Source organism: Phocoena phocoena, chromosome 3 (assembly GCF_963924675.1).
Source record: "Phocoena phocoena chromosome 3, mPhoPho1.1, whole genome shotgun sequence".
Taxonomy (NCBI): domain Eukaryota; kingdom Metazoa; phylum Chordata; class Mammalia; order Artiodactyla; family Phocoenidae; genus Phocoena; species Phocoena phocoena.
Genome location: NC_089221.1, coordinates 56,921,470 through 56,946,203, shown reverse-complemented (window position 1 = coordinate 56,946,203; position 24,734 = coordinate 56,921,470). Strand labels below are relative to the sequence as shown.

The window sequence follows — 24,734 nt, the reverse complement described above, 5'->3', positions numbered from 1 at the left end:
CAGCTCCTCCCTAGCAGCCCATAGTGACAGAAGAGAAAGACTTACCAGCCCTGGGGGGAAATGTCTATATTCGTTTTAGTGTAGGGAGAATAGTCTAAGCATTTGTGGGCCTTCAAAGACAGTGTTATATTATAGATTCGTAGTCTATTTGGAATGTTCAAGATAATCTAATTTACAGAGCTAGAAACTATGTCAAAAGGAATAAAAGACTTTCCCAAAGGTATATAGCTATTTGTAATAGAGTATAGTTATGTGAAAATTCCACCAAAAATCATTACAGTTATAAGTAGACTTGTGTGGGAGATAGAGGATCAAAGCTGAAGCTTTAGGAACGGCTTTGGATACCTTGTGGGTTACCTGTGGGTGAGTCTCCTTCCTGTCAATGGTATATAAATAACACATAATTGCACATATACTGTATTTATTCTTACATTTATATTTCTTTTGGAAATTATCTTAGGGACTGCCTTAAATCCTAAGCTTATCAAGGATGGCATGTCTGGTTGTTCTGTACAGGAACACACCATAGCATCTTATAAGAATAATAATGTCCTCTAATGCATTAGGCTTTAAGGAGTCTCATGTTTTCATTTTATTCTTGAGATCTGATAATACAGCATGAATCAGCATAGAGGCACTGAGTACAGAACTGGTAGACGTTTTATGGGAAAATGAGCATTATAATAAACTCATTGTTTTGAAGATCACTTAGGCAAATGCCTAAAATCATAGCACATGGAAGAATTTCCTCTCCTCTAAGAGGCTTCTTTCTGAACTGCTTCCACTCTGCCTCACCCTTATATTTCTGCAGTTCTACCCACTACAGTGCCAAATGACTTAGCATTGGGATTGCTGAGAGAAAAGAAAGAGGGCAGTACATTAAGGCTCAGTTAATACAATTTACAAAATAAAATTGTCAAAGAGCTCTTGGCCAAGTTTACATGATCGTTCCAACCTCACTTTGTAATGAGGAAAATGAAAGGATTGACTGGCTACTTTGAAGAGTTCCTTTCCAGCTCTCCATTATTCTTATAATAGGATGCCTTGCCACTGGGTCAGCACGGGTCCTTTCTCCTGCCTACCACCCTCCCAACTTAAGTTTCATTCTTTCATTTATACTTTTAGGTATTTAAATTTTTGGAATGGCTGTAGCTCTGCTTCTTAGCTATAAAATGCGTATTATTCCATTTGATAGCATTTTCTTATGTGTGAATATATGTATAAACCTGTAAGGAAATAAAACATATAATTCCACTATACATGGAATATATCAGATATACACAGACACACGTGTCTGTGATATCATTAGATGCATATAGTCATTGGCAGGATATAATAGCAGATAGTGACACTTGATTGTCATTAGTGAATAACAGTGGAAATGCTAGGGTTGAGAGGTTGCTGAACATCTATATATAATGTTGTGTTCCAGGATCAGGAGAAAAATGAGAATGGCTTTCATTCAGTACAATTCAAACCAAATGATTTTATCTCTGACTTCTGAAATGGTAAGTCAGAGTTTTCTAGCCAAATCCTCCTCCTTCTAGAGGGAAATCTTAATTAGAATAGACCTCCTGTTCTGTTGCTGATACTCTGGGGCATTAAGAAGCCCCAATTACTGGTAGAAAGTTAATAGAGACTTTACCCCTAAAATCACCTAATTATGGTACCAGGCAGTATGCTTAGTTGTCAAGAGCTCTGGAGTCAGACTCTCTGGGTTTAAATCCTGGTCTTGTTTCATATTAACTGTGTGACCTTAGAGAAGTTATTTAACCCTTTGGTGTTCAGGTTCTTCATCTGTAAAAAGGGAATAATAACATACTTACCTTATATAGAGTCATTCTAATACGTAAGTGAAATAATCTTTCGAAAGCAATTAGCAAGCACAGTGACTGGAACAACATAAGAGTTCAGAAAATGTTGGGTACTGATTTTATTTTATTTTTTATTGGCCGCACCACGAGGCTTGTAGGATTTTAGTTCCCCAACCAGGGATTGAGCCCAGGCCCTCGGCAGTGAGAGCTCAGAGTCCTAACCACTGGACCGCCAGGGAATTCCCCACGTCTGCTATTCTTATTTCAGATGTATATGTGTATATTGATGTATATCAACAAAAGTATTACATTTAGATGCAAAAGACAAGGTCTTCTCTGTAGAGGTACTAAATCCTGCAGATTTCTTTGATTCAGTGAATAAAAGTGACATTCACATTTCTTGGCAGCAGGTTCTTTGCTGAAGAAAAGAATAGGGTAGCCAGAAAGCAAAAGATCATTAAGCATATCAAACAACAGTCCTGACTTTTGAATGACCTGAATTCACTAAAGTCGAATTTTTAACTGAACCCTTTGAGTCTTTGATATCCCTTAAATTGGTAGAAAATAAAATGTACCTAAAGACATGGCTTGTGTGTAATGTCACATCCCATGTGGCATTTACAAGGAATGAAAAGTTTTGTCATATTTACTAGAGGAAGAGGTGGCATTATATGCGATATTGTGCTGTAATACAAATGGTTCTCCACAGTGCGCAAAGGAAGAGATTCTTGTTCCCTGTTCTTATGTGGTACTGAATTCACTAAATTCTGACATTTTTCTATCTCTGTTAGACTGTAGCTGTCTCTCCATGTAAAGCAATAGGGTCCATGTATAGAGTTTCAGGAAGGGGGAAATGGTGTTAGCATTGTGTCAACCCTAAGAATAAGTGAGGGTGGATATTGTATTTCCCAGGAAGCTAGGCTGTGGTGTGATGTATGTTCTCAGTTTCCCAGGCTTTGTGCAAACCTGCTACAGGACGTTGCCACATAAGTACCTTGATGCTCTGCTGGGCTTCAACCTAGGTTAGATATTCCCGTTATATTGGTTTCATAATCTTGTGGGATCCGTTCCTCTAGCTTTTTGACCCTTAAGATGTAAATAAAGTGTTTCATTTTTTAAAAATCAGAGCAGACAAGGTACTATGAATATGGCTGAAGTTTTACCATTTAAGAAATTATTGCAATATTACATAATGTCCTACTTTCTTAAGAAGGAACTAGCCAAGCTTGAGTTACCTGTCTTTCATTGCTCAGAGTAATCCTGAATAATGTTGTTAACATGATTATCCTTTTTTTCCCTAGAAAAAAAAAAAGAGGTAATATTTAGGGATTGTGTCTTAACAATGCTCTTTTTAAATTTTTATTTTATTATTTTTATTTTTGGCTGCATTGGGTTTTCGTTGCTGTGCACAAGCTTTCTTTAGTTGTGGCGAGCGAGGGCTACTCTTCATCACAGTGCATGAGCTTCTCATTGCAGTGGCTTCTCTTGTTGCGGAGCACAGGCTCTAGGTACATGGGCTTCAGTAGTTGTGGCTCGCGGGCTCTAGAGCACAGGCTCAGTAGTTGTGGTGCACGGGCTTAGTTGCTCTGCAGCATGTAGGATCTTCCCGGACCAGGGCTCGAACCTGTGTCCCCTGCATTGACAGGCAGATTCTTAACCACTGAGCAACCAGAGAAGCCCTGTCTTAACAGTACTCTTAACACTTAGCATACCATCCATGTGCTAGGGTCTTAATATGTGTACACAAATGTTTTCAGTAAAATGGTTTAGATTAACAAATAATTCAAAATGTAGTACTGTGATTTCTTTTTGACCTTCGTTGAAGGATATTAGAGTTGAAAGGGTTATTGAGAGACTTTTTTAGCCTCTTGTTTCATAATTTATTAAAATTGAAATCCAGAGAGGTTAAGTATCTTACTCAAGATGTTTCCTTCTTTTTTAAACAGAGGATATTACTGCTGAAATAGTACATTTTCTTTATCATCATTACTTCTAACGTTATATATCCATTGACCAACCATAGAGAGATCAAAGAGCCTGTAGATGTCTTCTGATTAAATGTGACAGATTGGACATACGTGCTTAACCCCATTTCCTACCAAAATCTCCACAAATATGTCAATAGAGGGTAAAAAAGATAAAAACCTACAGAATAAAGAGAACTAGAGAGGAGGCAACAAAATTTTGGAAGCTAGAAAACAGATGGACAGGAGATAACAAACTTCTTAGCAGAAAGAGAAAGCTGCAACTTAAACTGGGGGGAGAGGAAATCTGGAAGCAAGGTGGTTCATACCAGAGGACCCTAGAAAGACTCATAAATAAAAAGCAGCAGGTAATTCCCAAAGAAGAGATGTGGGTGGAACTGAGGCAGATTAATTAGAGGTTTTCATAAGAAGTAATGAAATGCCCAGATTGTTTCTCTCCAACCCTAGCAGAAAACTGGTAGTTTTCTTTCTGGAGAGTTGAGGCAGAAAGGCTCTGGACCTGAGGATCCAAGCCTTATTATGCCTCTCAGGGAGGAGACTGGGGGAGTCCTCTCTGAGCAAACAGACCAATGCAAGAGAAAAGACCTATGCATTCCTTGGGAGCCCCCCAACAGAATAATGCTGCCAGGCTACCCTCGCAAAAGCATGAGATGGAAGATAAGAACCTGTTGTTTTCATTTCTACATTCCTGCCACGCTGAATTCAAGTTTAGTGCTCAGAGTCACACATTTTTTATAAAGAAGGCTGTCTGAATGCAAGCTAACTATGTCTGATGCTTAACAACAACCAGCAATCTGTTTCAAACACTATGGGGGAAACCACCTGTGTTGGATTCATTACAAGCTCTTAGACGAGATATTTATCCTCTGCAGTTCCAATTTCCTACTCTGTAAAAAGGAAAAAGTGTATATAAAGTACTTAGGATAATGCCTAGTACATGATAAGTGTTCAGTACTTTTTAATTAATAATACTGTTATTCATTATCATCTTCTCATCATTAATCTCAGTAATAAAGATTTTGCACAAACTGATCCAGGAAGAGGAAGCTTTCCCTCAGTTTGATTTTTTTTTTTAAAGAAAGATCTAAATACTCAAAACAAGCAAGTGCTTTATAATATGTTGTACTCTTTTATAAGCATTCATTTCTAGAAATATATTGGGTTGGCCAAAGGGTTCATTCTTTTTTTTTTCTGTAAGATGGCTCTAGGAGCACTTAGTTGTCTTTAACTTCATTCGAAACAATTTTGTTAGATTGTATGTGACAGCTGTCATATCAGTGTGCATTTTAAAAAAGACATCAAAATTGGTGAATTTTTGTGTAGCCATTTTACTATTGAAGATGGAAGGAAAAAAGCAACGTTGTCAGCCCATTATGCTTTATTATTTCAAGAAAGGTAAAAATGCAACTGAAACACAAAGATTTGTGCAGTGTTTGGAGAAGGTGCTGTGACTGATCAAACACGTCAAAAGTGGTTTGTGAAGTTCCGTGCTGGAGATCCCTCGCTGGATGATGCTCCGTGGGTGGGTGGACCAGTTGGAGTCAATAGCGATCAAATCGAGACATTAGGGCTTCCCTGGTGGCGCAGTGGTTGAGAGTCTGCCTGCCGATGCAGGGGACGCGGGTTCGTGCCCCGGTCTGGGAAGATCCCACATGCCGCGGAGCGGCTGGGCCCGTGAGCCATGGCCGCTGAGCCTGTGCGTCTGGAGCCTGTGCTCCGCAACAGGAGAGGCCACAACAGTGAGAGGCCCGCGTATCGCAAAACAAAAACAAAAACAAATCGAGACATTAATTGAGAACAATCAACGTTATACCACTCAGAAGATAGCCAACATGCTCAAAATAAACAAATCAAGCGCCGAAAATCATTTGCACCAGCTTGGTTATGTGAATCGCTTTGATGTTCAGGTTCCACATAAGTTAAGTGGAAAAAAACCTTCTTGACCATATTTCTGCATGCAATTCTGTACTTAAACATAATGAAAACATGTCAGTTTTAAAACAAATTGTGACGGGCGATGAAAAGTGGATGCTGTACAATAATGTGGAACGGAAGAGATGGTGGGGCAAGTGACATGAACCACCACCAATCACACCAAAGGCTGGCGGTCTTCATTCAAAGAAGGTGATGTTGTGTATATGGTGGGATTGGAAGGGAGTCCTCTATTATGAGCTCCTTCTGGAAAACCAAACAATTAATTCCAACAAGTACTGCTCCCAATTAGACCAACTGAAAGCAGCACTCAACAAAAAGCGTCTACAGAAACAGAAAACAGAAAACGCATAGTGAACAGAAAATGCATAATCTTCCATCTGGATACAAGACCACATGTTTCTTTGATGACCAGGCAGAAACTGTTACAGCTTGGCTGGGAAGTTCTGATTGATCCGCGGTATTCACCAGACATTGCACCTTCGAATTTCCATTTATTTTGGTCTTTACAAAATTCTCTTAATGGAAAAAATTTCAGTTCCCTGGAAGACTGTGAAAGGCATCTGTTCTTAAAAAGTTTTGGGAAGATGGAATTATGAAGTTGCCTGAAAAAATGGCAGAAGGTAGCGGAACAAAAGGGTGAATATGGTTGTTAAATAAAGTTCTTGGTGAAAATGAAAAATGTGTTTTTAATTATTACTTAAAAACTGAAGGCACTTTTTGGCCAACCAAATACTTCAGGTATTGCTAATAAATTAGACTTTCCTAAGGTTGCATGGGATTATGGGAAAATCCTAGAAATGATCAAATTCTGTGGTCACTATAGCAACAGCTTACCCTGTCTTTCTCTCCTCTTTGGAGCCTATCTTAACACAGACACAAGTCAATAGTGGTTAGTTATATGTATCCACACTTTTTCTTTTCAACGTGAGAAAAACTAGTGTGTTTTTCGTAGATAGCCCATTAACTCGGTGGCCCTTTACTGTCATGTGGCTGTCGTCAGCTGCCTTGTCCAAGTTGTCTGAAGGGGCTGATGGCACCATTGGGTTGGGGGCAGGAATGGGAGCTTTCAGCCTTACATTCTTTCTTGGGTGCCCGATGGTAGAAAAGTGATGGAAAAGAGGGTTCTTGGCTGCTTATGGGGTGGGAGTGGGCAAAGATTGCAGGTTGGGCAGTGGTTTGTTTAGTGGCAAATGGGTTGCCTTGTTGCTCTTTTCCTTATTTGCTAGGCTTAGATGGGTGGTATGTCCTATGTAGATACTCTTTCCTTCCTCTGAGATTCTACCCCACACACAGATCTGAGCCATAAGCATACTTGGCAGCTCTCTTCGGAGTGGTTTGGTGTATCTTCAGTAGGTGTCTGTACTCCTTAGTTGTTGGCTCCAGCCACAGGCTGCTGGGCACTCAGTGGACAGAGGACTCAAAGCATAAACTCTACTGTGCTGTAACCCTGCATCGCCAAGCTTGTGAAAACCAGTCCAAGGGCCCAAGAGCACTAATGGGTAAATTAACTCCTCGTTAGGTCACCTCCCAACTCCCTTCTTTGGGAGAAGGGAGCCTGGACCTTTTCCTCTGATAAATAAAATCAGAAACCCTGCTACCAGTCATGAGACTGACTGGCACACCCTGTACTTGCTGGCTTTGAGCCTTTGGGATTGTGAAAAGCCTCTCTGTTCTCTCCTCTGGTTCACCTTCCAGCGCCTCCTTTGAAACCGCCTCTAGAGGAGTGAGGGGTAGGGGACTCTTCGCTTTCTTACTGAGACGAGCCTTCCCCTTCTGTTCCATCCCTGTTGGCTAGTGGCAGTCAGGTGTGTGCTGCACAGGTGCCCAACACCGTGCAAGTCACATCCTTTGTGGAGAAAAGTAGTCCTAAGAGCTCACATTTAACTCAGCGGCCCTCAGCATGTGGTTGCCGTCAGCCACCCTGTCCAGGTTGCCTGAAAGCGCCATTGCAGCCATTGCACTGAGCACACCACATGTCTTCTCTCTCCAGCCTGAATTTCAATCCAGGGGTGTACAACACAAGTGGGAACAACTTCTACCCACATTCTACAAATTAGGATCCTGAGGTTTTAGAGTTGGTTTCCTGGGGATATAACACAGAAGTGAGGTCCATCTGCTGCCAGATCTTGTCTCTACTTCTCTACTACCAAAAGCAGTTCTGCCCCAGGCCTTAGCCTCAGGAAGGACACACTTGAGGCAGCGAGTAAGCAGTACCAGACAGAATGCCATCGAGTGCTATATCAAGTAGGCCATAACAATAATATTTCTTGTTTGTGTGCATATTTCTTCTCTGCTTGGTTCCAAAAAGGATTAAAAGTTGTCAAAATACTTAACCCAATTCTCCTTTGATTTTCATAGTAACCCAGTGATAAAGGCATTATCACCTTTATTTTACAGGTGACAAAACTGATTCTCAGGTCGATTTAACCAGTCAGTAAGTGAGTCAGGGCTGGGCTCCAGTCAGATGCAGAGCAGCAATCACCTAGTCAGGGATGTTCATTGTCAGGGTGACAATGCTGATTAGTTTCCACAGGAAAAGTAGCATCCTAGCCTCCCTCATCTCTCAGGTAGCAGAAATTTTATTGTTTCTGTCCCTACCCTTCTACCCCTGGAGAAGCACACATTACTATGGTTTGGCTCAGTTCTCTATCAGACAGGCCCTTGAATACTGAGTTAAAAGGCATATGTACCCTAAAGTACTCAACACAGGACACATCCCTAGGTAATAAAGGTATAAAAACATGCCTGAGAGTGATGGCCACCAACTTTCCTCCTCTGGAAAGTGAGAGGAGGAAGGTACAACTTTATATCTGTAATATTTTGTCTTTAAAATATATTCAAAGAAAACAAAAAAGATAATTGGGAAGAGGAGAGAAACATTGAATTTACTTTTCTACTGAGAGCTGATTTTTAGAAAATTGAGTACCAGAGTGTTATGAAATAATCAGTGTTGTATAAATGAGGAATTGTATTATAATGCTTCTGAATTACCCTTCTATGCTTGTTTTAGGTGCTCACAAAATACTTGGTTTTTGGTAATCCCAATCGAACCTCATTGAACGCAAGAAGTGTATTTGCTTATCTTTGTCACTTAGTGTCCAGCAGAATATCCCGATTCATAGTAGGCTGATGAATGATCACATGCAGAGAGAGCAGCTTTGTCCTCACCACATGCTCCGTTCTGTTGGAATAAGTGATTCCATATAGATACAGTAGCAGAACTATTCTCTCTAGTTTAACATTCAACTTTTCCTTAATTGTTCTCTGTTTAAAAAAAATTTTTTTTTTTTTAACTAGCTCCCTTGCTTTTTTGCCTAAAGTTAGTGAAGGAAAAATTGTGCCTGTTCACTGAAGGCTGCATGCATTGTAGGAGCCGGGTACACGTGGGTAGCCTACAGCTACTGCAGGTGAAATTGCACTTTATGTGTATTCATAAAGGACGGGCTCCCACTCCTTCCAGCTCACTGTAATTGTTCAGCAGATGAGCTAATGGCATTTAGGAAGCTAGGGAAGCAAAGGTATTTTCATAGCTTGTTTCTCTCTCCTCTCCCACAAAACATAGCCACGGTCTGACACACGATCAAAGGGTGCAGCCCTTTTTAGGATGCAGGAGATGCTTCCCTGTGTCTGTGGCTCACAATGGCAAACAATAGAGACTTCTGCGATGATATTTTGCCTCCCTGGTGTTCAAACTTCTTCAGTTAAGCCTGTCTGGAATCTATTTAAATGTTATCCATCAAAGCTTTTCTTTTTTTTTTTTTAATAAAAGGGGGAGTGAACGTGGAACCAGAGGAAAGACTGTATCTTTGCCAAGATGCTCTCTCCTCTCCTTGTGACTCATCCTTAGAAAAGCAGGGGGACTTTGGAAAGCTGCCTGCAGTCACACTGAGACAGCTCTCCTGGCACTTTCAGACATTTTAAAAATTTTCTTAAGCAATAAAAGATGTTTTTCAAATTGTTCATTCCCTCCTTCTGGGCCGGCCTAACAGCTTTTGTTTAGCTGTAGCATGGTGGTTGTATGGAAGTCTTGCCAGCTAGAACAGACAAACCCAGGCCTTTGTTTTTGGAGTATTACTAAGGAATCAGCTCTTCCCTGTTTAAAATTGGTAATCATTCTTTCTTAAATGATTGTTATCATGTTGCATTTGGTCATTCTTAAGAATTTTCTTAGTATATTGTGATGTACAATTTCAAATATTCAGCTATTAAAAAGTTTGGTTTTAGGGCTTCCCTGGTGGCGCAGTGGTTGAGAGTCCGCCTGCTGATGTAGGGGACACGGGTTCGTGCCCCGGTTTGGGAGGATCCCACGTGCCGCGGAGCGGCTGGGCCCGTGAGCCATGGCCGCTGGGCCTGCGCGTCCGGAGCCTGTGCTCTGCAACGGGAGAGGCCACAACAGTGAGAGGCCCGCATACCGCAAAAAAAAAAAAAATTTGGTTTTAGTATGGGGGTGCTAGCTTGAGCTAAATAGAGGAGCTGCTTATTAAATGTAGGCAGTCTGGTTTTTACCATTTGGCAGCACAGGGAAGAAAAGACATCTTAATTCTCTTACCTTCATATATAAATAAGGATGTTTTAGTAATTGGTAAATTAAAGCTTCCAGAAAACCAGTTAGACTAACAAATCTAATCGTCAGTTTTCAAATTTCTTTCCCTTTTAGCTACAAAAAATGATTATGTCCTTTTATGGTTCCAGAAACTGGCAAGTAATTTCTTAATATCCCTGTGGCCACTCCCATATCACTCCCCCAGTTTTGAAGGGTTCAACCATCTCTGCTCTAAGAATTGCCACTTAACAGGGGTTTGATACCAAAAGTAAGTAAGTTATGGTGGTGAACTATTTGGATGTTTATGCCTGCTTAGCAATAATTTAAGGAGTAAAAGAAAGTAGCAACATACAGAAACAATTTGTGTTTTATAGGAAAGTTACTTTGGTTGGCTGACTCTTAGATATAAATTGAATACAATGAAGTATTCATTTGAGTAGAAAATCCTTTACTTAGGGAGGGATCAGTTGCTGAAATTTTTATTATCTTACAAAACTTGATCTCCAATTAAAATCTACTTTTAAGGACCTTGAATTTAATTTAGTGATTGTATCATTTCATCTTGAAATTTTAGATGCCAGTTTGTGAGGTCTGCTGTCCCCATAATAGTCTATGTAGACTGCCCAAGCTGGGTGAAATGATATTCACCTGACTGGGGAATGAGGCTAGTGGAATAGAGTAGAATCAGATGTGGACTGAATGGTAGCTTTTGTCTTTGAGTCTCTGTTGTCTTATTTGTATCACTACCATTTTTCTAGTTTAACAGAGGTGTGTAAATGTATGATGTTTTAATGAATGGATTAGGCTTATTATTCTTCAGTCATTAAACATGGGAGCTGGAAGGCGTTTCAGGGGTCTGGTCTAGTTGAGTTCCAGTGTATTTTGTTTGACCCATACAATATGGTTTCAAAAACAGTATAACTAGGCAGCTACTTTGCTTGGTAATAATACAAGTAGCTTTGTACCTATTGTCTTACATGATTCTTCATGCTTTTTTTTTTTTTTTTTTTTTTTTTTGCGGTACACGGGCCTCTCACTGTTGTGGCCTCTCCCGTTGCGGAGCACAGGTTTCGGACGCGCAGGCCCAGCAGCCATGGCTCACAGGCCCAGCCGCTCCGCGGCATGTGGGATCCTCCCGGACCGGGGCATGAACCTGCGTCCCCTGCATCAGCAGGCGGACTCTCAACCACTGTGCCACCAGGGAAGCCCCCTCTTCATGCATTTATATTAACTGACTGGCCCCTGCAGACATTTGAGTGTATGATCTAGATAATCCTACCTTTTCATTCTACAGTTGTAGGAACTGAAACCCCAAGGATCGAGTGACTACAATGTCAAACGGCTAATTCAGGGCAATTCCAAAACTGTTTCACCACCTGAGTTTTTTTTTCCTTGTTTGTTTCTTTGTTTTTAGTAGGTTAGAGATCTTTGTCAAACTGCAGAGATGTTTCTTAAAGATGTCTTACAAATAAAAGAATTGAAAGGCAGTGGTGAAATAGTAAGAGTAAACAGTCTAGTTTATAGTTTAGGTCCTGGAGTTATCTTGCTTATCTTGGATAAATCATTTCATCTCATTGGACACCAAGATTCCTCATCCATAAAGTAAAGGAATTAGACTAGACGATTTCACATCACCCAGTACAGGGCTTGGTAAGTAGTGACTTCTCAATAAATAGTTTAATGAACAGTGGTTATTGAAGGCCCCTACCAGCACTAAACTATAGGTTCTCTAATTCTATATGAACTTTTCTTCCTTCCCCATCCCCAATTTACTTGGCCTAGATGGCTTTCAGAGTCTCTTCCAATCTTGAGAGGAGTCTAAGATTTTTGATTTAGAACTTGTTAGGGGAGGTCGTTGAACCCATGTGCTCTATTGTCTATTCTCCTGTTTTTGGTTTCACTCTCCCATCAGCTTGTCTGTTCCCTGAACTCACTGCACTGCAGAATCCATGTATCCTTTTATGTATGATGGGAAGGAGGCAGTGGGGGGCAGAAGTGAGGAGTAAGTGGCTTTCCAGAATGACCACATATTATTTCACATTCTCTGCCGTCTCTGATCTCCTCCTGCCTTGCACAAAAAAGGTAGCATTTCCTCCTGACTTTGTCTGTTTATAGGCAGGATAATACTTCAAAACCGGAAGTGGATTATCGTTTCAAATATAAATAATACTCATGAGTTTCAACATACATTGTTGGTATTTATACAGTCTTAACAGGCCTAGGCACTATTGCCAAATCATCAGACACCTACTGTTGTAGGTCACGAAAAGATAGAAAACTTGTCCCTTGCCTTTTAAGAGTTTAAAGCCTTAATAATGAAGTCAGTAGAGTTACAGAAATAGAAACTAGCTATGAACTTGGGTTGTATAACTGGAAGTAAATCCAATCTTACCTTTTGCTGTAAACAGAATCCTTTGAGCTTCAACTTTTCCATGTGTTAGAGAATCAAAATGTTTAAAACACTGTGATGCTTTTCTTCTTTATTTAAAAAAAAAGATCTGATTCTTAAGAAATCCAGATTAGTGCTGAGCTTCTCTTCCATCAAAAATACCCCAAAAGAGATCCATAATCTCACGCACAAAAACACATATAAATCCGCTCAACACCAGCTTAACTCTTCCGTGCTTTTATGCTGGTGTGCTTCGTCCCCTGGGCCAGTCCTCTGCCTGCTCATTTCTTTTGTGGCAGACTTAATCCCGACAACTTCACTAAGGCTAGAATACTCCAGAAATCCGAAATGCTATTCCTTTGTCTTACTCCTTTTTCTTTCACACCTCCCCCTTCCTCAGAACTCTTCAGATATATAGCCTACCCCTGGTTAATTAATATATGTGACTTTCCTGCCTTAGTCATCGTATTATTTATGATTTTGCAGAAGTTATGTCTGAAGTTCCTAGCCAAAACTTTAGAAGACATCAGGAAATGTTGGCGTCTTTTTAAAACTGGCTCATTTATGGCTCATAGATTTCCTACTGAAAACCAAAAATATTTCCCTTATCTTTGCCCGACCCAAGCCAGTTCCCACAACTCTACATGTTTTTATAAATAGGACTGGTTCCAAAATCCAGTTTTTCTCAGCTTCCTGCTGTCCTGAGCTGAAGGCCCTCTTCCTTTAGCCTCACCTTGCCCTCCACCATCTCTCAGGCATGAAGCTAACCTGTGTATCCACCTTGCAAGTGGCTGGAGAAGCCCCACCAGGCACTTCTGGGTGCAGTTTCACTGACAGATCAGTTGTTGACTACAAAGACAGACGTTTTATGCTTTTAGGACCATCGCCAGGAGGGCACCTCAGCAATCACTGTAAATACTTTTTTCTTCTCCAGTTCTCCCCACAAATAATCCTTCCCTGTTATCCACAAGCATCACCTTTTGGAGGCTGACAAAAATAGTAGGCTTCAGACAAAGAACAATTGGCTTCATCTGACTGGGGAGGAGCAGCAGAGCATAGAGTCAGTCTATAGGTTTTTTTCTTTCTGTATCTGAAGGGAGAGATGTCATCTTTAAGATTGTTTGAAACTAGAGGAAACTGGATAGACCAGCAGGGTTAGACTACAGACCATCTGGCACAGGGTAGCTACTTGTAAGTATTTTCTTAGTGAATGAAAAACGTGTCCCCTATATTGAGAGATGTTGATCTGGCTAAACAATAGCCAGATCAGAGAGAAGACAGAATAGTTTGGGGATATATGTCCTACTCGTCCTTGCTTGTTTTCTAGTCCATGGATGGATATGGAAAATAGAGTATTTCTCCTAGAGTAGTTTCTTGGATGTGAAATGTTATTTCATTATACCAGGTGAAATGCTGGTGACCTCATTTTTAAGCCCAGGGTATGACAAATTTAGACTTTGACTTTGATATCTAGCAAGTCCCTCTGTTTTCCATCTTCACTTTAAAATGTGTTATTATGCTGCATTTATTTAGCGCTTCACATTTGTAAAATTCTATGCCTGTGTTATTCTCTACCAAAAAATCCACTTACTTGTTACCCTTATTAGAAGGCAAACAGGGATACCAAATGTCTCATGGCTGTGTATAGAACTCAGAGAAAACTACTTGTAAACTGGATTTTAATTTTTTCAAGTTCTATTTTGGAAATTGGCAGAATGTAAATTACAATTGAACTGAAATTATAGTTTTATTACCTTATTTGCTTTTCCTCTTATAAAATTAATAACTCTAGGTTTAGAAAGAATCTCGAGGAGGTTATCTGTATAAAATTTGCTCAAATTAAGCAGCAAACCCTGGAGAGATTGATTCTAAAGGAGGCGTTAGGAATTTTTAGGGTTGATAGAACTGTTCTTACAGCTTGACTGTGGTGGTTACACAAGTGGATGCATTTGTCAAAATTCACAGACAGATTCACTGAAAAGTGTGAATTTTACTGTTTGTATATCTTTGTAAACCTGTTTTTTAAAAAAGGAAAAAACATTAGAACTTGAAAATTTAAAAAAAAAAGACATTTTTATCTGCCTAAGAGGTAGATAATGAATTCAGTGGAAATGTACAAGCCCAAACTTGGGCATTTGCGAGGGCAATGTTTTAAAAGGAGGGGATTCTTGCTCTTGGTGTGTCACTTAGTGCACACACAGGACATATTTGTTGAAAAGTTAAAATTACCTTGGGCTTCCCTGGTGGCGCAGTGGTTAAGAATCTGCCTGCCAACGCAGGGGACATGGGTTCTAGCCCTGGTCTGGGAAGATCCCACATGCCGTGGAGCAACTAAGCCCATGCGCCGCAACTATTGAGCCTGTGCTCTAGAGCCCGTGCTCCGGCAACAAGAGAAGCCACCGCAATGAGAAGCCCACGCACCCCAATGAAGAGTAGCCCCAGCTTACCACAACTAGAGAAAGCCTGTGCACAGCAACAAAGACCCAACGCAGCCAATCAATCAATAAAATAAAATTTTTTAAAAGGTTAAAATGACCTGAAGTTCCCCTATAAAAGTAAGAATCTGGGATCTCAAGCAAGAAAGTGATTTTAATCTAGAATACTGATGTCTTTATTATCAGTTCCTATATTAGACTCCTATATTAGCCCCCCTTTTCAAACACTTGACAAAGATATAATAGTCATTAGAAAATTATTGCATCAGAACTTGGTTTTATTTGTGGTAGTTGGGGGCAACTGATAATTGATGAAAGCAGAATTTCCAGCAGGATGCAAAAGAAAGTAATTATCCTTGTAGAATAAGAAAGTGCGTAGCCATGACTGAATCATATTCTGGTTTGAATAATCATATGATACCCTCTTGCTCTTTGGTTTTAGTTCAGGGAAGCGCTCAAACCTTTCAATAAGTGCCCACTTTGCTTCATTGATAAGGCTCCCGGTCCGCACTACAGACTCTGAAGCCAGCTGTGTTTTCTTCTTGGCACTCTTCCAGTCCTCCTACCCCAGCCCCTCACCCACCTCCATGTCTACCCAGCTCGGGGGCTGAGGTTTCCATCTGTAAAGCCTGTTGCTACAGGATACAGAATTCACTCGGGAGGAGGGGAAAGCTGCGTGTGTGTGTTTAAGGATGGTGGCTCTCATAATCAGATAAATGTTGTGGAAAGCTTGCTCATTCATATGGAAGAGCCAGCGCTGCAGCTAAGTGGTGGAGCCGCTGAGCTCCAGGCTCTGGCATCTGTGCATTAGCCCTGCTCAGTCAGGAGCGCTTTTATTTGTGATACAGAAATAGCTGAGGAGCATCACCACTTTTGCCTTCAACAATAACCTTTGGTTGAACCCATGGAAAAAAGGCTGTATAGCTTTTTTTTCTTTTAATGCAATGATAAAATTGGTCACAAATAGGAAATCTCATGTGACTTCTACACACAATGAGGTACCTCCTATGCAATCATAGTCAGTCTCTGGTGTTTTACTTTTCACTCTTGACTTCCTTTATATAACTGCTCTTCCCTTCTAAGATATCTCAAAGGTATCAAAGACTTTTTCCCCATGTCATGCATCCTGTGATTCTGCTCTCCTTCCTTCCTGGTGACATCAGTCTTGAATGAACAGTAGTGCTGGTGAATGCCCTGAAAAGCCTGGAATGTAACCTGATTTTTGAGGAGAGGAAGCTTCTCAGTTCCCGCCGTTTGACTTGCCTGGGCAAGTTCTGTCTTGCACTATGGACAGAGTTATCTTCAGCCATAGGATACCAGCTTTGGGAACTAGTAAAGCCGGAGCTTAAGAACACACTTCATTCTCTCTTTCTCCTTCTTGTGCCCCTCCTTCCTTCCAAGAAAACACTCATGTCCTTAGGATTGTTGTCAAGTTTGCTTCTGTTTTATAAGCGGGAAGCTCAGAATGTCTCCTGCCTTCATGAGCACAAGCATTGTTGGGGTTATTTGGGTTGCATTTGTTTATCTTTTCCACACTCACACGGTTTGCCTAGCTTGGCAGCCTGCTGGCCTGGACAATAATAAAGCTTCTGTCGAGGTGAGCAAACAGCTGATGGCATGGGGCACAGAGGGGACTCCTACAGTAGCTGCCTGTAATCTGCCGGGCTGGTGGTCAGAGTAGGCAAGAACAAAAGCCAGTCTGTTTGCAGGCAATTTGGAAAATCAATGTGTTAGTTGTGTTCTTGTCTCTTTGCTTTTCTCTTGGCTAAAAGGGAGAATGCTGGTCCAGCAATTTGCAGAATCGTTCCAGGCAAGTACCCATTCCAGAGACTTACCTGCCTGTCATATTTCCACTGGCTGTTCTGAAAAGGGCCTGAGTTTTTCTGTCTGAACTGCTTAAAAAGCCACTGACAGAGAATTCTTAAACTTAACATCCAAAGTTGGACCCTACTATTCCAATGTTTTGAGTGGTTTATATTCTAGATAGTTACCCACATAAGTTGTGTGCTAATTTTTTTTAATGCTAATGAGGGCTTCAAAAGGAGTTTATTTGTTGCCTGGCTAGGAAATACAAGAATTGCACTTTGAGCAACATATTTCATAATATATGTGTGTTTGCCTCTTATTCCTAAATTGATTTAATATTGTCACTTAGTTGAAAATGTCCTAGTCATGGTTGTGTATCTGGATTATTAGGTCTTACAGAGCAGAGATCACACCAAGTAGCCCTGTTCCAGGATGGGAGAGAGAGTGAACTTAGTAAAGACCCATGTGAGTCTGTTGACACATCTTTCAAAGGACAGCCGTGCAGATGATTATATTAGTTGTGTGAAGTCTTGAGTGACTTTTCCCTTTAGGCTTCTAAGAAATAAAAGGTGATAAGGAAAGATTTGAGAAGAAAAGACTTTTCTGTTCATCCGTGTGTTAAAATTAGCCGCAGAATGTTAGCAAATGGCTTTAAACAAATTTTCATTTGTGCTTTGAAGGTCTATAACTAGATCCTATCCATCTTTGTTCCTCTTTTTCAAAGCCTAAAAATGGTCTGCTGATTGTGAATAAGAGAAAAGGGTGTTTGGTTGGATGTGGTCATGGTGCTCTTATTTTAAAGTCCATCAAAAAGAAAAGTAATAACTTTAATGGTCATTGGAGACATCCTAAAGCAGAAGATAAGATTTAAATAATCGTGGGTAAAGGAGATAATTGACATTTTTTGTTTTGTTTTGTTTTGTTTGTTTGTTTTCAAAGGAAAAATAGACTAAACCTAAAAGCCACTACTACCAAAAATACCTCTAGCATCTAGTAGTGCCCTCTGCATTTTTAGTGTTTATCACGCCCCCCGCCCCCATGTTATTGTTAAACTGGTTTATATACCTTATTTTTGTAATTAGACTATAAATACCCCAAACAGGGAATTTACAATTCTATAATATACCATAGAAGTTAACATAATGATCAATACATTATTGCATTTAATACGTGCTGATTTTTAAAGCTCTTTTTTTATTTGTCAAAAACCTATTGTGGGCCACAAATTGTGTCAGGCACTGAGGAACCAGTGTGGAGCAAGGCAGTCACTGCCCCTACTTACTGCCCACGGAGCCTACAGGCTAGCGAGAAAACATCACCATCTTTAGGCAGTACACCTGGTATTTCACTTGACTTTTTTTTTTTTTTTTAAATAAAATTAGCTGTTAATTGGCCATTACACTTCAAATCTCAGATTTTTCAGAGTAACAAGGAGTGACGCTCAGGTTGCTCAACTGTTGACTTTAAAATGTGAGGGAAAGCATGAAATACTAAAAGATATAGTTTGTTTCATTTCTATGCAGAGGATCTCATTAGACCTACTATCTAGGGCACTTATACAATGGCTTTCTCTGGCTAGGTCACTCTCATCTTAAACATAATTTGACATATTTCTATCCTTCTGCTTTTATCAAAAGGGGTTAATTCTGTAAAGAAAGAGTGAGAGAGACATTTTCCAGCCAAATCTAAGGCAGTCAAAAAACTGGACAGAGCTAGATGACTTTAAATCCATAAAACATCTTCAGATCTTATTTTTGTCAAATCTCTCACCAGATCACTAATAAATAGCCTAAATTAAGTACTACTTCTCACTTGCTCTCTTTTTCTCAGCTTTTACTTTGGCAGAGAACCTGTTCAGCAGGAAACTATCCCAATGCCAGATGGCAGGAAATAGCAGGTGGCAGATTGAATAACCAGCCTTTGAAAAACACCAGTATTAGCCTCTAGCCCCAATTCTCAAATATGGCACAAAATTCTTTCACTTTAAGTTTTTGTCTTGCCTTTTGTTTTTAAGAAAACTGTTTGAATTTTGTGGGGTCCAGGGATTGACTTGCTTCCTCAATGGTCAAAGTGGGGACTTCAGCTGACACGAGATGATGTTTGAGGAACCGTCCGGATCAAAGCAGATAAACAGAGGCGGCCTCACACACTCACACCTCTCACCTGAGTGAGAGGTCTCCCCTCTCACTCAGCCTTGTGGCACAGACCCCCAAGAGCAAGGAGAAGCTGCTCCAACCAGTGTGTGCCAACTCAAGGCAAGAGCAGCATTTGAATTCCTTTCCAAGTTCCATTCTTTTGTGGGAATACTGGTGCTATTATACACCTCAGCTTGGACTGCTTAGGCCTTTTAAAACCATGTGGAGAACAGTAGGAAGCAAGAGGAGATAGACCGAAGCACTGGAATAGGGCTGTTAGAAAGCGTGATCACGGATCCTGGAGGGCCTGAATGCTAAATTTTGCTCAAAAAAAATTTTTTTTTCTTTTTGTTTTCTTTCAGTTCACTGAAGAGTGTCCTAATGTCTCCTAAGTGCCACAAGAAATAGCAATATAACTCAAAGCTGATTTTCCTCTAGAACTGTTATGCTATCCTAGTTTTCATTTTTGCTTCATCTGTTTTATTTTAAACTTCTAAAGTATAAGCTTCCACATGTCTTCTAATGAAATGTGTACTTACGTAACACCACGGTTAGTAGAGCATATTCCTGAAATCATTTTTGTAAATCTCATGTTAAAACAACGTATTGAATTGGGGGTATAAATAAGGAACAAAATTTTTATACTCTTTGTTTATTATTATTTTGCCTTCTTTTTCCCATTTCAGACTTTATAGTGAATGAGTTTTACCCTCAAGCTTTTATCAACTGTTGGTATTTATGACTTATGATCACATTGACTGCACATCAGGACCTGCTGATGGAAGAGGGATTTTGGCATTGACATTTAAGAGTTAACCCCAGTTTTCTCTCTTCTTATGCTTTATTTAGATTTCGACACAGCCCCAACTGCTGGTACCTGAGAGATTGGACTATCCACACCTGGATTAGGCAGTGTCTAAAATATGGTGCACAAGACAAGGCCTTATACACCCTTGTAAATAAGGTGAGTTGTTTCCTGGCATTTGCAGCTTATTCTCCTGAGTTTAGGTGATTTGGTGTTTGTACCATTACAGAACAGCAGAGAATAGTACAAGAAGTAACTTTTAAATTTATTTGCCCTCAGAAAATCTTTTTAGAATGGAGCTGGTATAAATAACCAGCACATTAACAATAAACATTCCGGTAGCTGTGGCTGTTCCAAGCACAGTGATTTAAAAATGGAGTGGTAAAAGCAAAAGGTAATCTTATCACAAGAACTTTGTTGGTGGTCATTTCATTCTTGATCCCTAAGTCTTGGATTTTTTGCCTAGTTCCCTTTGGTGAAGTTTAGAGAAAAAGACGTGACCATTTTGCTGGAGTGTGATCTCCAGAGCATTCAGACCATCTTACACATTTTTAAGAAGACAGACTTCTAGGTTATTCAAAACATGTCTTCCTAAGTCCCTGACTCCTCCCCTCAAGCCCCAGAGCCCCTCTGATTAGGGTCTTTCTGCGTGTTATACTCTACCCAAGGGTTGAGTCTTCATTACCTTCATAGTATGAAATAAGTACAAAATAAGCAAAAGTTTAGAATGTTAGTATTGTGAGTCTCAAGCTACAGTCCTAGTTTGATCCTTAACAAGACTTTAACAGTATTTCTGTGGAAATGTATTATTTCTGTAGTGTCACTGGACCTTCTATGGCAGACCTCAAAAAGAAATACTAATTTTGGTTTGGGGAGTTCTTGTTCCCATGACTTGGGCCTAATTTAACTTAATATACATTTCAGATAGTTTGTGTGTGAGATGTTGTATTGGGTATGGCATTGTCCCAAAAAAGGAGCAATGTCCTGTCCTTTCCCTTGGAAAGCTTATAATTTAATAAAGTAGATAAGCAGGTTCACTGATAAATCTAATATTAGGCCCCAGGGGAAGGAATGGATTAAATCTTGCTCTTCAGTTCAGACTTTAATGACACAGATCATACTCAAAGAAGAAGCTCCCTATGAAAACAAAACAAGAAGTTCTGGAAAGACAAAAAATGTCTATCTCATTTTCTACTCTTACTAGTCTTTTAGTGGAAAGAACACCAGACAAGGAGTCAGAAGACCCAAGCTTAACCTCATAAATTCTACCAATTGCTCATAACTTCAGGCAAATAGTAATTTTATTCTTCTAGGTCTTAGTTTTTTCAACTCTTAAGTCAAGTGAGTTGTACTAAATCAGTGATTTCCAACCCTGGCTGCCTGTTAGAATCACACAAGAAGCTTTTAAAAATTATAGATGCTTTTCTCAACCCCCAAGATTCTAATTTAATTTAATCTTTCTGGAGCCCAGGCATTGGTATTTTTTAATTGTTTTTTTAAAACATAGATTTTATTTTTTTGGAGCAGTTTTGGGTTCACAATAAAATTCAGCAGAAGGTACAGAGATTTCCCACATGTTCCCTGTCCCCACACGTGCACAGCCTCCCGAGTGAGCCATTTGTTACAACTGATGAACCTATATTGACACATAATCACCCAAAGTCCGTAGTTTACATTAGGGTTCACTCTTGATGTTGTACATTCTATGGGTTTAAACAATATATAATGACATGTATCTACCATTGTAGTATCATACAGACTAGTTTCACTGCCCTTAAAATCCTCTGTGCTCTGCCTTTTCATACCTCATTGGTGTCTTTTTAAAGCTCCCAAGCTGATTCTCATTTGCAGTCAGTGTTGAGAATCACTGACCAGTTGATTTCTAAGGTTCCTTCTGGCTTTAATGATTTATCATTCTAAGATACTTTGTTTTTACCCTGCCTTAGGGATTATTGCAGATTTGGTTGACTGCTTTGATGAATTTAAACACTGCTCATGAGCTACAACCTTTAAAGCAATGGATTCTAAACTTTTTTCCATTTTGGCACATCTGAGGCATTCTGCACAGCGTGCTGGTAATAGTGACTCAGTTCAGCAGCGATTTGCACCTGGGGTTTAGGGTTATCAGAGTTTCTAAGGGGATGGGTATAATTGGAAAAAAAGAATTCCTCAGGTGTTTCTGGTGGTTGACGGGGGGCGGGGGGGATGAGCCTGCTGAAGTAAGGATTTAAAACAGACGCATGACCACAGCCTAGACCATTAGTAGTCAGACTTGATTGTGCGTGCAAGTCACATGGGAGCCATGGCAACTTCAGGCTTCTTGGGTCTTTAAAAACTAGTCTAAGAGACAAGAGATAACAGATGCTGACAAGAATGTGGCAAAAAGGGATCCCTTGTGCATTGTCAACAGGAATGTAAATTGGTACAGCCAGTATGGGAAACAGTATGAAGGTCCCTCGAGAAATTAAAAATAGAACTACAATTTGATCCAGCAATCCCACTTCTGGGTATAAATCCAAAGGAGATGAAATGACTATCTCAAAGAGATACCTGCACCCCCATGTTCATTGCAGCACTATTCACGATAGCCAAGCCATGGAAACAACCTAAATGTCCGTTTACAGATAAATGGATAAAGATGTGGGGTGTGTGTATATGAACATATACATACAATGGAATAGTTAGCCATAAAAAAGGAGATCCTGCCATTTGAGACTACATGGACAAACCTTGAGGGCATTATGCTAAGTAAAATAAGTCGCTCAGAGAAAGACAAATATGTCATGATCTCACTTATATGTGAAATCTAAAAAAGCGGAACTCATAGAAACAGTGTAGAATAATGGATGCCAGGGACTGGGAGGACGGGAGAAATGGGGAGATGTTGGTCAAAGGATACAAACTTCCAGTTGTAAGATGAGTAAGTTCTGAGGATCTAATGTACAACGCGGTGACTGTAGTTAACAGTACTGTATTGTATACTTGAAAGTTGCCAAGAAAATAGATCTTAAATGTTCTCACCACTGCCACCACCAAAAAAAATGGTAATTATGTGAGGCAATGAATTTGTTAACTAGCCTTATTGTAGTAATCATTTTGCAATATATATGTGTGTTAAATTAGCATGTTGTACACCTTAAAATTACACAATGTTATGTGACAATTATATCTTAATAAAGTTGGAGGAAAAGCACTCTAAGGACCAGAAAAAGCTGCATAATGTGTTAATGTGTACTTTCTCATGGGAGGCCATTATTGCATTGATATTCATACCTTCTGAAAAGAATCACTGAACGAGTGGAGTATGGTGGTTTTTTATTGTCTTGGTTTGGTTTGGGGTTTTTTTTTTAGTTATGATGAAGTGTTAGAATTGAGCTTTATTTTTCAGACGTCAGTTGCCTTATATCAGACACCCACTCACAACTTTCTCACCCTGACCAACAGTTCCAGTTACCAAACTGCATGAGTCACAGCTTCTATTTCACCGTCCCAGATGCTGTAAAATGATAGTCAGATATTTTACAGCTAACGGTGCCAAGGTTTTTCCTGAATAATACATAGGCATAAATTATAAACTGAATTAAATGAATATTTTTTCCCTCATCTTTTATTTTCATTACAGGTCCAATATGGTATTTTTCCAGATAACTATACATTTAATTTACTGATGGATCATTTCATAAAGGAAGAAAATTACAAAGGTAAGAAACCAAACCCAGTTCCATTTATAATGGATCTTCAGCTCCTAAAGGGAAGTAAATGTAAGCACTTTTACTTTTTTTATTTCTTAATGACTCTCTACATCACTCTTTCAGTCAGAAATAGGTGCGTAGTTGATGTACCACACCAGTTGGCCAGATAGGAGAATCATATTCAGGTCTTTTTTCCTCTGAGTTTCTGAAGTTTATTTGTTCATGTCTCTTTGGGCAAAGGACAATGAATTTAGTTAAGCAATAAACCTTGCCTGAGCTTCCATGGCTAGTTACGATTATATTAATTCAGCTATTAGCTTGACTTTTTTTAGCACCATTTGCTAACTTTCTTTATTTAAATCACAGTTGTTACAGCATGTGAAGTGTGTAAGTATAAAATCTTATATACTGGAGAGAGTAGTACCCTCGCTATGAAGGAAAGTCATTTCACCTCCTAGACTTTTGTTCCCCCTTCTCTAAAGTAAGTGCATTGGTGAACTCTGAGATCTCTTTACTCCCAAAATCCTCTGACCCCATGGAATTAATTTAAAGTGGCTCTTACCTTCAGCTACAGTAAGGGAGGCCAAGGAAAGATGGGGATGTGGCAGACCCTACAGAGCAGTCAGGTGGAGCCCTGCCAGTCTCCAGTGGACAGGGAAGGGTAGTACAGCACGCTTGTGCTTGCAGCTACGCGGACAGTGAAGAAGGAAAGAGGAGGCCATGCCGTTGTGTAAAGACACACACTGGCTTCCCCTTCCACCATTTCATCCTCAGGCTTGGTTCAGAGGAGCCATGCCTGTGTTAGGGTAGTCACTACCTCAGGAATGTGGATGTGGACTGGTGGTCACTTATGCTTTTATGACACCTGTGATTCCTGTCATTGGGTTACATCCTCTTGTTCCTGCACACCAGCACCCTCAGCCTTTTCCATTGCATCACTGCCTGGACTCAGTGATGAGGCTGGGGACCGGGGACCTCTCTCCTTTCTCTTCTCCGGGCCTCTGCTTTATCTTCTCTCTCATAAGGCTTGCAGTTGTTGACTGCCTAAAAATATTTGCTGTGCATTATTTTTTTTTTTTTTTTTTTTTTTTTTGCGGTATGCGGGCCTCTCACTGTTGTGGCCTCTCCCATTGCGGAGCACAGACTCCGGACGCGCAGGCTCAGCGGCCATGGCTCACGGGCCCAGCCGCTCCGT

General features: G+C 40.1%; 1 protein-coding gene across 1 annotated transcript in view; it reads left to right on the top strand.

Annotated features, from left to right (window-relative positions):
- Nucleotides 1-24,734, top strand: part of MRPS27 (mitochondrial ribosomal protein S27) — an 89,264-nt gene that overhangs the window by 51,109 nt on the left and 13,421 nt on the right. Inside the window, exons 5-6 of the mRNA XM_065873652.1 lie at nucleotides 19,892-20,006; nucleotides 23,470-23,548. Coding sequence (XP_065729724.1) covers nucleotides 19,892-20,006; nucleotides 23,470-23,548 — 194 coding nt within the window. The remainder of the gene's footprint in view (nucleotides 1-19,891; nucleotides 20,007-23,469; nucleotides 23,549-24,734) is intronic.